Source organism: Notolepis coatsorum (genome assembly GCF_963971535.1).
Source record: "Notolepis coatsorum genome assembly, chromosome: 6".
Classification (NCBI taxonomy): domain Eukaryota; kingdom Metazoa; phylum Chordata; class Actinopteri; order Aulopiformes; family Paralepididae; genus Notolepis; species Notolepis coatsorum.
The window spans coordinates 89,269,360-89,284,290 of NC_140170.1; the positions used below are offsets into that span (position 1 = coordinate 89,269,360).

At 44.0% G+C, this 14,931-nt stretch overlaps 2 protein-coding genes across 3 annotated transcripts in view; both read left to right on the top strand.

Annotated features, from left to right (window-relative positions):
• Positions 1–6,667, top strand: part of manbal (mannosidase beta like) — a 6,741-nt gene extending 74 nt beyond the window's left edge. The window contains exons 1-3 of the mRNA XM_084316446.1: positions 1–62; positions 2,890–3,071; positions 6,131–6,667. The exon at positions 1–62 is cut by the window's left edge and continues 74 nt beyond it. Of these exons, the coding sequence (XP_084172572.1) occupies positions 2,922–3,071; positions 6,131–6,241 (261 nt within the window). The 5' untranslated portion in view covers positions 1–62; positions 2,890–2,921 and the 3' untranslated portion in view covers positions 6,242–6,667. The remainder of the gene's footprint in view (positions 63–2,889; positions 3,072–6,130) is intronic.
• A 576-nt stretch (positions 6,668–7,243) lies between these two features.
• LOC311230997 (proto-oncogene tyrosine-protein kinase Src-like) overlaps positions 7,244–14,931 on the top strand; it is a 62,672-nt gene continuing 54,984 nt past the window's right edge. For both annotated transcript variants that reach the window (XM_084317463.1, XM_084317464.1), the window contains exon 1: positions 7,244–7,459. The gene's annotated coding sequence lies outside the window, so the exon portion shown is untranslated. The remainder of the gene's footprint in view (positions 7,460–14,931) is intronic.

Consider the following 14,931-nt stretch of genomic DNA (forward strand, 5'->3'; position numbering starts at 1 on the left):
CACGCTTATCTGAACTAATGTGTACACTCGTGCCACAGGGGAGAAGGTGACTAAACACTGCGGTAAGCTTTATTTCCCCCACACATGTAACGTTAGGTGAATTGTGACGAGCCCTCTATATAACGGTATTGTTAGCTACAGTACGATGTAGCCTGAGATGCATTGTAACCAGTGCGTGGCAACATTGTAGCACTGCTTTACCGAGGCAGCTATTTGGTTTTGTTTACACATTAAATATACAGTACACGTGCCACTGGTTACCACTGCAACTGAATTTCACTACAAATTACATACTTAGAATACATGGCCATCACGATAGTCCATAGCCGTGTCCTGGTTCCTTCTTGTCCAATGTCCATCACACCTTGGTGGGGGCAGCTTGAGAATTCGGTTTGATTGAATTGAATTGATTGATTGAAAAGTTTATTAACAGATTGCAGAAAGGGTACAGGATGCAGACCTGAGAAAGACTTTCGTCTTGTTTCCATCAGGGTCCCCCATTTTCGATTCATCATATGACACACACGACATACAGATAGACAGTACTGCTACATCTATACATTTATGACATACCAGATTTGCAAATACAGTACTGTTTGTGATACTAAAAAAAATCCAGAAAAAGAGTATATACATTTGACATAGAAACTGTGCATTGGAGGAGGTTGGGTAGGTGGGGTGGGGGCGGGGCTGTACATTGGAGGGGGGGGGGGGCACTGTACATTGGAATACTGACAAAGCCATGCTTGGTCTTTATTGTACAACTGGGTTAGGACATTTGTAGGGGCCAGTTTCGAATTGCAGTCTCCCGTAGGTGTTCTTTGAGAGTGTTTTTGAAGGTGGGTAGTGATTCACATTCCTTTACGGCTTTGGGTAGGGCGTTCGACATTGATGTGGCATAATTGCGAAACGTGTTTAGTCCCTTGTTTGAGCCGAATCTGGGTTTTACATGATTTGTGGAGCTCCCTCTGGTGTTGTGATCGTGGTATTCACTGACCTTTGGGAAGTATTTTGACATGTACATGGGTACCTTGGTCGTGTAGTGTATCTTGTAGACCAGGCCCATTGCAAGTTGCTGTACTCTGTCGTCTACTCTAAGCCATCCTAGGTTGTCAAAGTGGGCAGGGGTGAGGTGGGTTCTAGGAGTCAGGTCAAGCAGTAGTCTGACCAGTTTGTTTTGTGATGTTTGTAATTTTGTTTTAAGCGCCTTTGAGGTGCTTTGGTACCATGAGGTGCAAGCATAGTCGTAGTACCCTTGAATGAGTGCTCCTGCCAGAGTCTTCAGGGTATTCTTGTTTACCAGAGAGGAGATCCGGTACAAGAATCGAGTTCGTTGGTTGACTTTTTTTATTACATTGGATGCCATTTTGTCATAGGAAAGATTAGCCTCTAGGATGGAACCCAGGTAGGTAATTTCATCTTTCCTTGTGACAATATTGTCACCCACTGTAACTGAGAAGCCGTCTGTCTTGCTGAGTTTGTTATTTGAACCGAAGAGAATTGGACGGTTGGACGCTGCCTGCAGCTTGAGTGCAAATGTTATGCACAGACAACTTTGCAGCAACACTGTGGGCGGGATCCACAAAGAATGGATTGCACGGTGCTAGTTGCACCCTACTTACAATTCATTATGAATTGAAAATGGGGGACCCTGATGTAAACAAGACGAAAGTATTTCTCTGGTCTGCATCCCCTTAACAATTGTGTTTATTGAGCCTTACTGTATTGTACCCATTCTGCAATCTGTTAATACAATTTTCAATCAATCTATCTTGGAGGATTGTGATGTCGGCTGAGCCCGAACCCTGTTTTTAGGGTTCGAACGTTCGCCAGGGTTTATCGAACGAACGTTCGAACGTTCGTTTTTTAAAAATTTTTAATACTTTTTTTTTTAATAATTTTTTTTTATTTTTATTTTTTTTAATAATGATTTTTTTTTATTGTATTATTATAGATCCTACGGAGGGCGGCATTGCATAGTCTATTGGTGAAAAACATGTTGTTTACAGTGGTGGCTGTTCATGTAAACATGTAATTAAACAAAGCACTCGGAAGAAAATAAACAAGCTACTGAATCAAAGTATGATAAACAATAGCCCTTGCAGTCACGTAAGGGGCTAGATAAACAAATGCATTAGTTTTGTGCATTAACGTTATATAGTTAGTGTTACACGTTCAATAACAGGTATTCACTCTTGGACGACGGGGAGGGGAGCCGGGAGGAGAGGCGCACGCCTCGGCTCAACAGACCCGTCCACCGTCTACCTCGGAACGGCCGGGCTCCCAACACGCCTGCCGCCCGTCCGCCCTACCACCGTTCCGAGGTACACGGTGGACGGGTCTGTCCACCGTGCGCCTGCTGTTGTTTCCAACGCAACCACCTCCCGCCATGAAGCTCGCGCTCCGTGGCCGAAAAAGGCTGGTATTCATTAATGATCCTTCTGCAGGTTCACCTACGGAAACCTTGTTACCGATTACTTCCTCGGCGGGGAGCTAACTACGGCTCCCCGGTAGCTACGGTAAGTCTGTTGAGGCTTGCCGATTGGTGGTAACAGCAGAGGCGGGTGCAAGCGGTGTGACGTAATTGGCAGAATCGCCTGTCAATCAAAATAGAGCTCTGGTTGAGAAATAGTATCCCGCTGCAGCCCGGCAGACCATACTGGTTGAGCCGAGCGCCTCGCATTCACATCACCTCAACCCCGTGCGCATCCTTTATTTTTTTTTTACCGAACGTTCGAACCTATTAATTAAAGTCCGAATGTCAGCGTAACGAACGAACGTTTGGGCTCAGCCTAAATGATCAGTGATTATTAGCGTCCATCGTCTGTTATACTCCACACAGAGGCTACTGTAGAAAACCATTGTCTGTTGTCTTTTATATTCACACAGAGGTTACTGAAGAAAACCAAAGGACCACAACCATGTCTGCGGAACTGGACCTTTCAGCCCCAGAGGTGCCCGAGGCCACATTTCTGGAGAGCCTACTGCGCTATGGACTGTTCCTAGGGGCCATCTTCCAACTCATCTGCATCCTCGCTGTCATTATACCCACATCCAAGGGACATGAGCAGGTAGAGCCCCAGATAACCCACATCCAAGGGACATGAGCAGGTAGAGCCCCAGATAACCCACATCCAAGGGACATGAGCAGGTAGAGCCCCAGATAAGGAACAGGATAGGGTTCTGCAAAGCACAGTAAACTTAATAGAAGTCTTTCAATTCACCACCACGTGGGGCTGTGCGATATGACCAAAATATCATATCATTTTCATTTGTCTTGGGTTATGAAGGTATTGGGTGATATTGTTTTCCAGTACAAATTACCATGTGATATGACGTAATTGTGTTTATTTTATTAATCTTGTAGTTAATACAATTGTCATGGTGCTGTTTTGTTAAAAAATTACTTAATTTACTATTTTAAATACTGCCGCAAGTATGTATATATATATATTTATTTATTTATTTATTTACACCAAAACCCTGCAGCAAGCTACAGGTGTTCATCTGATAAAAAGCACCACATGTTTAAAGGGTTACACCATCCATGTTGGGAAGTCCTATCTGATTTGTGTTTTGGTTAGTGAGATATCTTTTGCATTTGTTAGCAGTGCTTGTGGAAGTCACTGTCCCTGAACAATGATATGGAAGTCCTTCTATGTAGTTTACTGTGCGTGAAACAGTTGGGATGGTGCCTCATGTGGTTTTTCAGAGACAATTAGGACCCCATTGACCTCCACAAGCATTGCTACTAAACGCTAATTTACTGGAACATCTTTAATTTGGAGCAGCGTGTGACACACGGCTAAACAAAGGGTAATGGCTGGACTGCTTGTTCTCACTCTCTCCAGTTCCGTCAGAGCCCCGGTGGAAGATGGGACCACCAGGGGGCTATTCTCACAACTTTCCTCTGTCAGGAGAGATTATTTATGGAAAAGAGCAATTATATCTGCTGTCCTATCATTCTATTTCCACTCAAGACATCTTCATCAGGCGCACTGATTATTCTCTACAATATATCATCGTTCCATCCACTAACACCCCATAGATGGCAATAGAAATATCCACTATCTCTGAAATGAGTGATACACTGACAAACTCTGTGTTGAAACATGTCTATATCTTTCTGATGACTGGTGTGCATTAGAAACATACAACTTTTTTTTTATCATCTTTTTTTTGTATCCACTTTTTCTCCTTTTTCTATTTTTCTCCCATCTCAATTCCACTGTGCCAATTCTCCCCTCCCCTGTCTTCATCGTTGCTCGCATATGCCCCCCACTGGCCGGTTGTAGGGAGGATAGAAGCCTTGCATCACGTGTCCCCTCCGGTACACGAGGAGGCAGCCTGTCACATCTTTTCACCTGCCAGTGCGGACTCTCATTGGCGAGGTGTAACGTGTGGGAGGCTCACACTACCCCCGCCATTTCCTGTCTCTGCTGTGCAGGCGTCCCCAACCGACCTGTAGGAGTCGCTGTCCACAACGTCAAGATTACCACCCATCGACTTCCACCCGCTAATTCTGCCAATTGAATTAGTATGACGGCTGGCCCAAGCCGGAGACAGCGCCGACAGCCGGAGTCGAACCCGGTGTCTCTTGCGTTGGTGACGAGCGCAATGTCCGCTGCGCCACCCAGCCGCCCCTTTTATTATTACTACTACTACCAATAATAATACATTTAATTTGTATAGTGCTTTCCAAGGTACTCAAAGACACTTTACAAGAGAGAGATATAAAAATGACAAAGATCAGTGTAAAATCAACATTCAGTTACATAATCGGAATGGCAATATGACATTAATTATAAAAACAAGAATACAAAAGAGTTGCTAAATTGATATTCCCATGACACGGCTAATTTGCTGTTGCCTTTTTCAATAACGTATCATTTGATTCGGTTGAGGGAAACATGAGTAAAATTAACTCAAACTCTTAGTTTACCATTACATGATACAGTACAGTCAGTCCTTCCATCACATACAGTCAGTCCTTCCATCAGCTCAGGCTTGGATAATGAAGAAATACCTTAAGTCTGGTTACATGAATGTAAACCAGATGGTAGTGGTAGTAGTAGTAGTGGGGGCGACAGTGGCTCTGGGGGTAGAGCAGTCGTCCGGCAATCCGGAGGTTCCCGGTTCGATTCCCGCTCCTCCCGGGCAGCGTGTCGATGTGTCCTTGAGCAAGACACTTAACCCCTAATTGCTCCTGATGAGCAGGTTGGCACCTTGCATGGTTGCCTCCGCCGTCGGTGTGTGAGTGAATGTGTGAGTGAATGGGTAAAATGTGAAACAAATTGTAAAGCGCTTTGGATAAAAGCGCTATATAAAAAAGCAGCCATAAATAAAAAAGCAGCCATAGTAGTAGTAGTAGCACCACAAAGGCCCTAAAAACAAGACTACAAACACCACAAAACAAACTGGTCAGACTACTGCTTGTCTTGACCTTACTCCTAAAACCCACCTCACCCCTGCCCATTTTGACAACCTAGGATGGCTTAGAGTAAACGACAGAGTACAGCAACTTGCAATGGGCCTGGTCTACAAGATACACTACACCACTAAGGTACCCATGTACATGTCAAAATACTTCCCAAAGGTCGGTGAATTCCACGACCACGCCCTACCCACAGCCGTAAAATAATGTGAATCCCTACCCTCCTTCAAAACCGCTCTCAAAGAGCACCTACGGGTGGCTGCAATTAGAAACTGGCCCTGGTAAATGTCCAACCCCCTCCAATGTACAGTTTCTTCCCCTTCAAATGTATATATTTTTTTATGATCTCTTTCTCTTAAACAGTACTGTATAGTGTATACTTGTATGTCATAAATGTCTTGATGAATCAGTACTGTATATCTGTACGTCATGTATGTCATAAATGTCTTGATTAATTGAAAATGGGGGACCCTGATGCAAACAAGACGAAAGTATTTGTCTGGTCTGCATCCCCTTAACAATTGTTTGTATTGAGCCGCACTGTATTGTACCCATTCGCAATCTGTTAATAAAGATTTCAATCAGTAGTAGTAGTTGTAGTAGTATAGCAGCTGCATGAGACTCAGACACAGCAGCTTGCAGTATGTACAGTATGTTGGTGCTAATTGTTTGATGCCTGCTGGGTCTCTCCTACAGGAGGAGGCTGAACCTACTGAGGGGAAGGCTGCTGACCAGATGAAGAAGTCTAAAGGACCGACACCCCAGATTCGCCAGAAACTAAAGAAAGAGAGCAAAAAGAAGCGTTAGATAGGTGTGTCCAGTGTGTGTGAGTGAGAGAGATTGTGTGTGTGTGTGTGTGTGAGTGAACGAAGGTCTGTCTGTGTGTGTGCTCTTGTTCATCAGTCAATTCAATATTAGCAATTAGTGTTAAAACCACAAACATTATATTGATCATCATGATGTAAATCAATGTCATAATTAAAATGCACAACGGTTTTGAGAGAATGACCTTTAACATTGCATCTCATTCACACTCGAGAATAGCATGCTATTGGTGCAACAAATATGAGCAAATCGACGATTTTAGAACCTTTGGTGACTTTCATGTATCTAAATATTGTTTTATATATTGTTTTGGGTCTTTTTTTAGTTTGCCCCCCCCCCCCCCCCAATGCTTTCATGTATTGTAATCAGAGTTGCAAACTGCCAAATAAATATCTGCGGATTTCTATCTGTTGGATCTATTCATTCCTTAATTTGCTTCAGAACTCGCCATGAGTCAGAATGAGATCATGTTTTCTGCTTAGTACTGTGGCCCATGGGAATGATAAGCATCACGACTTATTCATAATCAACACAGAATGAAGGCGATCATAATAAGCCTACTCCTTTCACATTATCTCTGATTTATCGTGGCAACAGTTTAGCCTATGTAATGTATCTCTATGCAAATCTTATTTAAACCAACAATACCCTAATTTATTCGTGCGTAAATTACCTGTGCGCACTAAGAGGGGGGGGGGTGCTATATGGCTCTGGGTGCTACTACAGCGTGCGTAAACTCCCATTATATTCCACCACAGAACGTGATTCCTGACACCATCTAGCTGCGTAAAAAGCGTAATGCATGCTCCCTATCATATTGGGCTTTTTCCCGTTTCGTCAGTGATGCATAATGCCCGTGTCTTTCTTTCCCCTACTACGAGGCATGTTTTCACTACACTCCTCGAATGTGGCACCGAGTTCCATCGCGTCTCCCAGACCCAGCTTTATCTTCCAAGTGACACTTCGTCGATAAAGGCTGGTGTTCTCTCGCTTGTTGTGAGTAGTGCCCTCTGCTCCTGCAGGCAGGGATCCCCGTCACGATGACCTCTCTCTGCGCCTCCTAAATTCACTAAATGGGATTTGTCGCTGGCTATCCATTTGTGTTATTATTTCGCTAATGAAGACAACGATCATAAGGATTTAATTCGACTCCTCGCCGCGCGTCTGTGATTTTTGGATAAATCTCTAGACGCGTCAAAGGTGAGTCGTGTTGATGTGAATTACAGCTTTACATGTTCGAAAAAGACAAACGTGAGATCTGATCGTTCAAAGAAAGCAGGGGCTGATTGTTTTATTTCTTAAAATTATATTTTCCATACGCAACACTTCATACGCGTTTGTATTAACTTACAGGCCAGTCAACGTTTAATTTCACATGCATTTATGGACGGTGCAGCCACTCGGCTCGTCCCAGCTGCGATGTGTTGTTGTTGTCGATTTACACTCCATACATAAGAGATGCTTACTACAGGGAATTATTGAATGCCCGACGCCTCCTCACGAATCAAGACTGAAGGGGGAAGAAGGAAAATAAGCTAGATTTAGGAAAATAAACACACTGCAACATCGAAATTCAAAATGGAGCAGTTCCAGCACCTGTTTTGATTCATCAGGCCCTGCATGATATGCGCTGCACAGCCCTGTATGTGGGCTGCAGCCTGCGACTGAATGAGTGGACCTTACTGTATGTAGCTTATTATTATTATTTCACATTCACAAACTCATCTTGTTTACGTCTTTCCCGTATGTGGATCAAATTGGCAAGCGTGGTTTGCAGCTACTGTAGGCTGTATGTATATGTATTTATTTATCCAGGCCTATATTTATTATCGCTGATGGCAAAGCAAAGACGTTACGGGTTTGACAGCTGCTACCCCTACTACCCCACCCCTTGTTTATTTGAATATAGCTTCGCTAAACATTGGTATTAATCCCATAGAAATAAAACATTTGAATTATGTGGTTAGTGGTTAATCCATCTACATTTGGTTATGGGCATTGGACCAAGTTCCAGCAAATTTCCATAAGGAATTGGATTCAGGTTTAACAAGCTTAAATAGGGTGGGGGGGGGGGGGGGGGGGGGTGATAAATGTAAACACTGTTTTTATCACTAGACCAGACGAACCTTAAATAAACAGACCGGAGATTCTTCCATACACCCTTTCAGGAAGGCCCTCTCAATATCACAAATGGTATTATGGGACATCTTCCATTGTTTTGATTTTTGTGACAATGGCCTGCTTTTAAATAATGTTTTATTGCCAGGCCTACAGTATACCTTCAAAGAATGAATACCATACACTCATCTTCAGTATATTACTGGAGTTACCACCCATAGCAAGAAGGCAAGCCATGTCCATGTCAAGTTTGTTGTTGTCTCATTTAATGAGATTGGGAGTCATTTTCTGTTAAAAAAAAGCACTACCCCGCCCTGCGGGGAGCATTAGTTTGGCCTAATATAGTGCTATGGTTAAGACCTTCCTTGTTGCCCCAAACTATGGCAGTCAGAGCCGCCGCTTGGAGATGGACAGAAACGTAAGTGATTTGTATCAGCTGCTGGAGGCCACCCTCCTCCTCTGCTCCACTCCTGCACCCTGCTCCTCCTGTCTCTCCTCGCCTGTCATGGCAGAGCGGAGATCAGATGGGACAGGCCGATATAGGCTGGGACTTTCTAGAGAGCAGGGGGGTTGGCTACAGATCCAGGCACAGTGCGTGGAAATGATCTGATACTGATAGCCTAATATGATATTGAGACTGCCAAACTGGGGTACTTAGTGGAGATAGCGGTGTCACAAGGCCTTTTTAAGTGACCCTTAAAGCAACTGTCAAGTCTCTGTGTGGCAGAGGGTATACCTCGTGGAATTGTACATGAATCATCAATCATAGCACAATTACAAATCTATACAGCCTGTTTCCACTTGTGTTGCCATCCCTCTTTTGGTAGATAAATATACCTTTCCCTTTCCTTTTATTCTTGATCTAGATAAACATGCTTGTTTCCCCCCAGAGGCAAAACAAATAACAGCAGCTCCTATATAACGAAGAATTGGCTCCGGCCCCATCCCTCTCCACAACACAGCAGGAACTGTTCCAGACTGTTAGAACGCACTGCAGTGGCGTCTGTCATGGCCAAGTAGCTGCTATATTCTACCTTGACATTGGTTCTCAACGTTTGGGTCATAACCTATATTCTACCTGTGACACTGGTTCTCAACCTGGGGGCTGTGACCTCCCAGGGGGCTATGACATGATTTAAAAATACATTATTATATTCATGGTATTGTGGTTAACTTGTGAAATACAAGTTACAAGGGGTCAATACAGGTGTCCCTCTGTTTTTTTTTATTGGTCACGCACAAAAAAGGTTGAGAACCATTGTGATAGAGGATGGTAGCCTCTTAAACATTGAGTACTGAAAAAACAAAGTGTGCTAAAAAAAAATCTGATCCTTGAACTGTTTGAAATTAACAATTTATCTCCAGTGGCCCTACCACCTGTGGCTAGACTTAACCTACTATTGATTCAGTTTGCTTCAAAAGGTGTTATGGTGGACCCAGAGGGTACAATAGCAAGTGTCCCTAACTGACTCACTCCACTTGTTGAAACATGCATGCGTTGCGTGTCGAGGTCAGGTTCGGCTTAATTAGGCTTGTTTTAAATTGTGATGCATTTAGAAATAAATGGTATCCATTTTGGAAAATATTAGTATACACAAGTATATTTTCTATCCCCAAAATGACATAGTGCGCCTCGAGCAGATAATTGCACAGCTTCTGGTTCCAGGCACCATCTTGAACTCCCTTACGTCCTTGAACGAGACCCGAGACCGTCTCAAGTGCTCAAGAAGACTCTGGCTCTCAGTTACTGTAAATTATGAGTGTTCTTTTCAGAGGTTGACGCAGAGGATACAGAGTGAAAGAGTGACTCAACCCTGACGATGCTTTGGCAGTTTGAGTGATGATACATCTTGAGACATCATGCCTGTTGTGTTGACCTGCATTCCTTCTAGACATCCATGATATCTCTCTCTCTCTCTCTCTCTCTCTCTCTTGGACATCAGAAGAAGAAAAAATAAAAAGCAATATAAATAGCATTACATAAAGAATGGCATACATAGCTCTACTAATTGACCAATACTAATTTACAATAATCACATTGTGGGAGTAATGTGTGCAAAATGGCAACAGAACAGTGATACGGCAGCTCTGGACTAGGCTATAACAATATTAGCAACCACAGCATTGATTGATTGAAAAGTTTATTAACAGATTGCAGAATGGGTACAGTACAGTACAGCTCAATACATACAATTGTTAAGGGGATGCAGACCAGAGAAAGACTTTCGTCTTGTTTACATCAGGGTCCCCCATTTTCAATTCATCATAACATATATGACATACATGACATACAGATAGACAGTACTGCTACATCTATACATTTATGACATATCAGATTTGCAAATACAGTACTGTTTGTGATACAAAAGTGTCCAGAAAAAGATATACATTTGGCGTAGAAACTGTACATTGGAGGAGGTTGGGTGGATGGGTGAGGGGCGGGCTGTACATTGGAGGTGGGGGGGGGGGGGGGGGGGTTGGGTAGGGGACACACACACATTTTACACTGTACATTGGAATACTGACAAAGCCTTACTTGGTCATTTACTGTACAACTAGGTTAGGACATTTGGGCATAGTGTGTGCAATGCAGCAGTAGATTAGAAACGACAATAAAAACTGCTCTAAATTACAATATAACAATCACAGTCCAGATGTAGTGTGTGCAGAGTAGCAGCCAAAACACTGATAAAGTAGTACTAAGTTATAATACATTAGTCACAGTGTAATAATCACAGTGTAGGTGTAGTGTGTGCAAGTGGCAGCAGAGACACGGTAATAGCACTAAATTGTAATATAATAGTTAGTTAGTTACTCTGTACAGACAGGCAGACATTCTGATTGACAAGCTAAAAGCAATTGGTTTTGATGGTCTATCAGTGAGCTGGATGCAATCCTACCTGGAGGGGAGAGAACCGTACCTAGGTAAACAGTACCTAGAGTCAAATCTTTCCTGTGACAAAATGGCATCCAATGTAATAAAAAAAGTCTACCAACGAACAAGATTCTTGTACCGGATCTCCTCTCTGGTAAACAAGAATACCCTGAAGACTCTGGCAGGAGCACTCATTCAAGGATACTACGACTATGCTTGCACCTCATGGTACCAAAGCACCTCAAAGGCGCTAAAAACTAAATTACAAACATCTCAAAACAAACTGGTCAGACTACTGCTTGACCTTACTGCTAGAACCCACCTCACCCCTGCCCACTTTGACAACCTAGGATGGCTTAGAGTAGATGACAAGAGTACAGCAACTTGCAATGGGCCTGGTCTACAAGATACACTACACGACCAAGGTACCCATGTACATGTCAAAATACTTCCCAAAGGTCAGTGAATACCATGACCACAACACCAGAGGGAGCTCCACAAATCATGTTAAACCCAGATTTGTCTCAAACAAGGGACTAAACACGTTTTGCAATTATGCCACATCAATGTGGAACGCCCTACCCAAAGCTGTAAAGGAATGTGAATCACTACCCACTTTCAAAACCGCTCAAAGAGCACCTACGGGAGACTGCAATTCGAAACTGGCCACTGTAAATGTCCAAACCCAACCCCCTCCAATGTACAGCTTCCCCCACTCCACCCACCCAACCACCTCCAATCTACAGTTTCCCACCCCACCTACCCAACCCCCCCCACCTACCCAACCTCCTCCAATGTACAGTTTCTTCCCCCTCAATGTATATACTCTCTTTTTAGACTCCTTTTGTACACATAAACAGTACTGTATATTTGTAGATCTGGTATGTCATAAATGTCTAGATGCAAGAGTACTGTCTACCTGTATGTTATGATTAATTGAAAATGGGGGACCCTGATGTAAACAAGACGAAAGTCTTTCTCTGGTCTGCATCCCCTTAACAATTGTGTGTATTGAGCCGTACTGTATTGTACCCATTCCGCAATCTGTTATCTGGGCGGGCGGGCGGGCGACCAGCACTTCACTTTCGCTCCCATGTTAATGGACGTAGCTGTGCTCACCGGGCGCGCGACTCGCAGGGTGGAAGGCAAGCAATCGTTTTCGCTTTGGTTGGATTCAGAGGCGTGCGCCACACGCATTTTCACAGAAATACACTCAATATCTGCATTATTACCACACATATAGATGTTGTTCAACCAGCTAATCTGTTTGTATCTTTCCCAATACAAATAAACCATATTACTATAGTTTTTCAGGAGTACAGTCACACTGATCATCATTCTAAAATGAATTCTAACATTCAAATTAATTATATAATAACTGCTTATACATGCAAAATGGACAATAGAACACTGGAACTGTAAATCTTAAAACGGGGACTGACTTCGCAATAGACTAGGCATTTACAATGTAAATGTGCCTTCCTCCATGCACTTTCGCCCGCTCTGAATACGGACTCGGTGTGTCCGGCCACGCGCGCTGTTCTCGCGAGTGCATGTGTGGCGACTGGTGTGTTTGTGCTGTTACTGCCTGAGGGAAAAAACTGTCACTGAGCCTGCTGGTCAGGGCCCCGAGACTCCGGTACCGTTTACCAGACGGGCCGGCATCAGCTGAAACAGTCCTCGGTTGGGGTGGCTTGGGTCTTTCAACATTCAAGAGGTTTATTCATCACATACATACACAAGGACATATAGTGAAATGAAGGTGGCCATGCCCGCTTCGATTGTGCAAAAAATACAAATAATAATAGAATAGAATAGACTAATAGACTAGATGATAAAAGTACTAAGATAAAATACAAAAGTAATGAGTCCTATGTACACTATTATACAATATACAGTTATACTCTGTCACTATGCTATCCTAATTATACTATACAAAAACATCCCGTTATGTATTTTATTTAAAACAAAATGTAAGTGACATTTTTTTCTTTCCTTTTTAAAGTGACTTTTCTTGTGTTTAAAGTGACCTGTGGTGTGTGAGAGGGTGCATAATGTGTGGTGTGTGTGTGTGTGTTTGTGTGTGCAGAGATCAGTGTTCAATGTTCTGATGGCCTGGGGGAAGAAGCTGAGCCTGAGTCTCTCTGTTCTTGCTGCATGTATGCGGAGGCGCTTGCCTGACCGCAGCAGCTTGAACAGGCTATTGTTGGGGTGGTGAGGGTCCTTCATTATTCTGCAGTCTTTGATAATCCTGCAGGTTTTCTTGACACGTCTGTTGTATATGTCTTGGATCAGCTCACATCCACTGATGCTGGGCTGTTCGTATGACCCTCTGTAGCGGTTTGCGATTTGAGGGCAGAGCAATTCCCATATTAGGTGGTGATGCATCCAGTCAGGATGCTCTCGGTTGTGCCTCTGTAGAAGGCACGTAGGATCTGGGGCCCAGGCCACGTGAGCCGATCGGCGCGGCCGAGAAATCCGCTCTTCGCTCTTTAAAGCTTGGTCCGCTCCGCTAATCGCTCATGTTGACCCCGCCCCCAAGTCGCTCTCCGCTCGCTCCCCGCTCACCTTGAATCGAGCGCTCCCCGCGCCAGATCGCTCGGCAGATTTTTTTTCTTTTTTTTTTTTTTGAGCATGGTGTAAATTAGCTCAAACTACAACAGTCTACACCCCCTGGGCCCCTTAACAATTGTTTGTATTGAGCCGCATTGTAATTGTACCCATTCTGCAATGTTAAATAACGTTGTTTATCTCTATTAAGCGATGATAGGCTAGCCGAGCCACAATGCTATGGTCGCTGCCATTAACGTTAGCATGTAAGCTAACGACAACAACAATGGCGTCGATACTTTTTCTAACAGGAGTGAGTGACAAAGCCTGAACAGGATATCACAGGTTCACCCTTCTCATTGGTTGAAAATGGCCTTCATGTTTGTACATCGCCATCTGTTGCTTTGGCATTGTACTGCATGTATATATTACATCAACAGTGTTAAACCACTGTGAGCGGCCTGGAGTGGATTGGAGCGGAGGAGAACTCTCGCTCCGGACGTCGCGCCGACTCATTTTAAAACCCACTCCTCGCTCACGTCAAAACCGCCCGCTCCGCGCCGCTCACGCGCCGCGCCGCTCACATGGCCTGCTGGGGCCCCATGCCGAATTTCTTCACTGCCTGAGGTGAAAGAGGCATTGCTGAGCCTTCTTCACCACCTGTCCGGTGTGCTTGCCTCTTTCATTGTGGCTCTGAGGTAAACACCACACAGAGGGCAGCTTCTGAAGGATGGAAAACTCCTCCATAATCAGTCTCTCGAGTGGTTGCCTCTGTCATTGTGGCTAAGAGGTAAACACCACACAGAGAGGAGCTTCTGAATGATGGAAAACTCCATCCGTCTCCCCACAACACAGCCCTCAGTACAGTCAGTTTCTCTCCACGTTCACTGACACACACAGCCTGACATGAAGCGACATACCAGGCTACTACACATACGATGATGATGATGATGATGATGATGATGCCCTCAATGTGAGTTAGCGTGAGTTTCTATTGAAGTGAGGGTGCGATGTGTGTTCCTGTGAGAGAATTGGGAGAGAGGGAAGCGCTTTGTTCTCTCTTCCTCCTCCCCCCCCCCCCCCTCTTCTTCCTCCTCCCTTGCCACTCAGGTGGCTGTTCTTGTCTGCA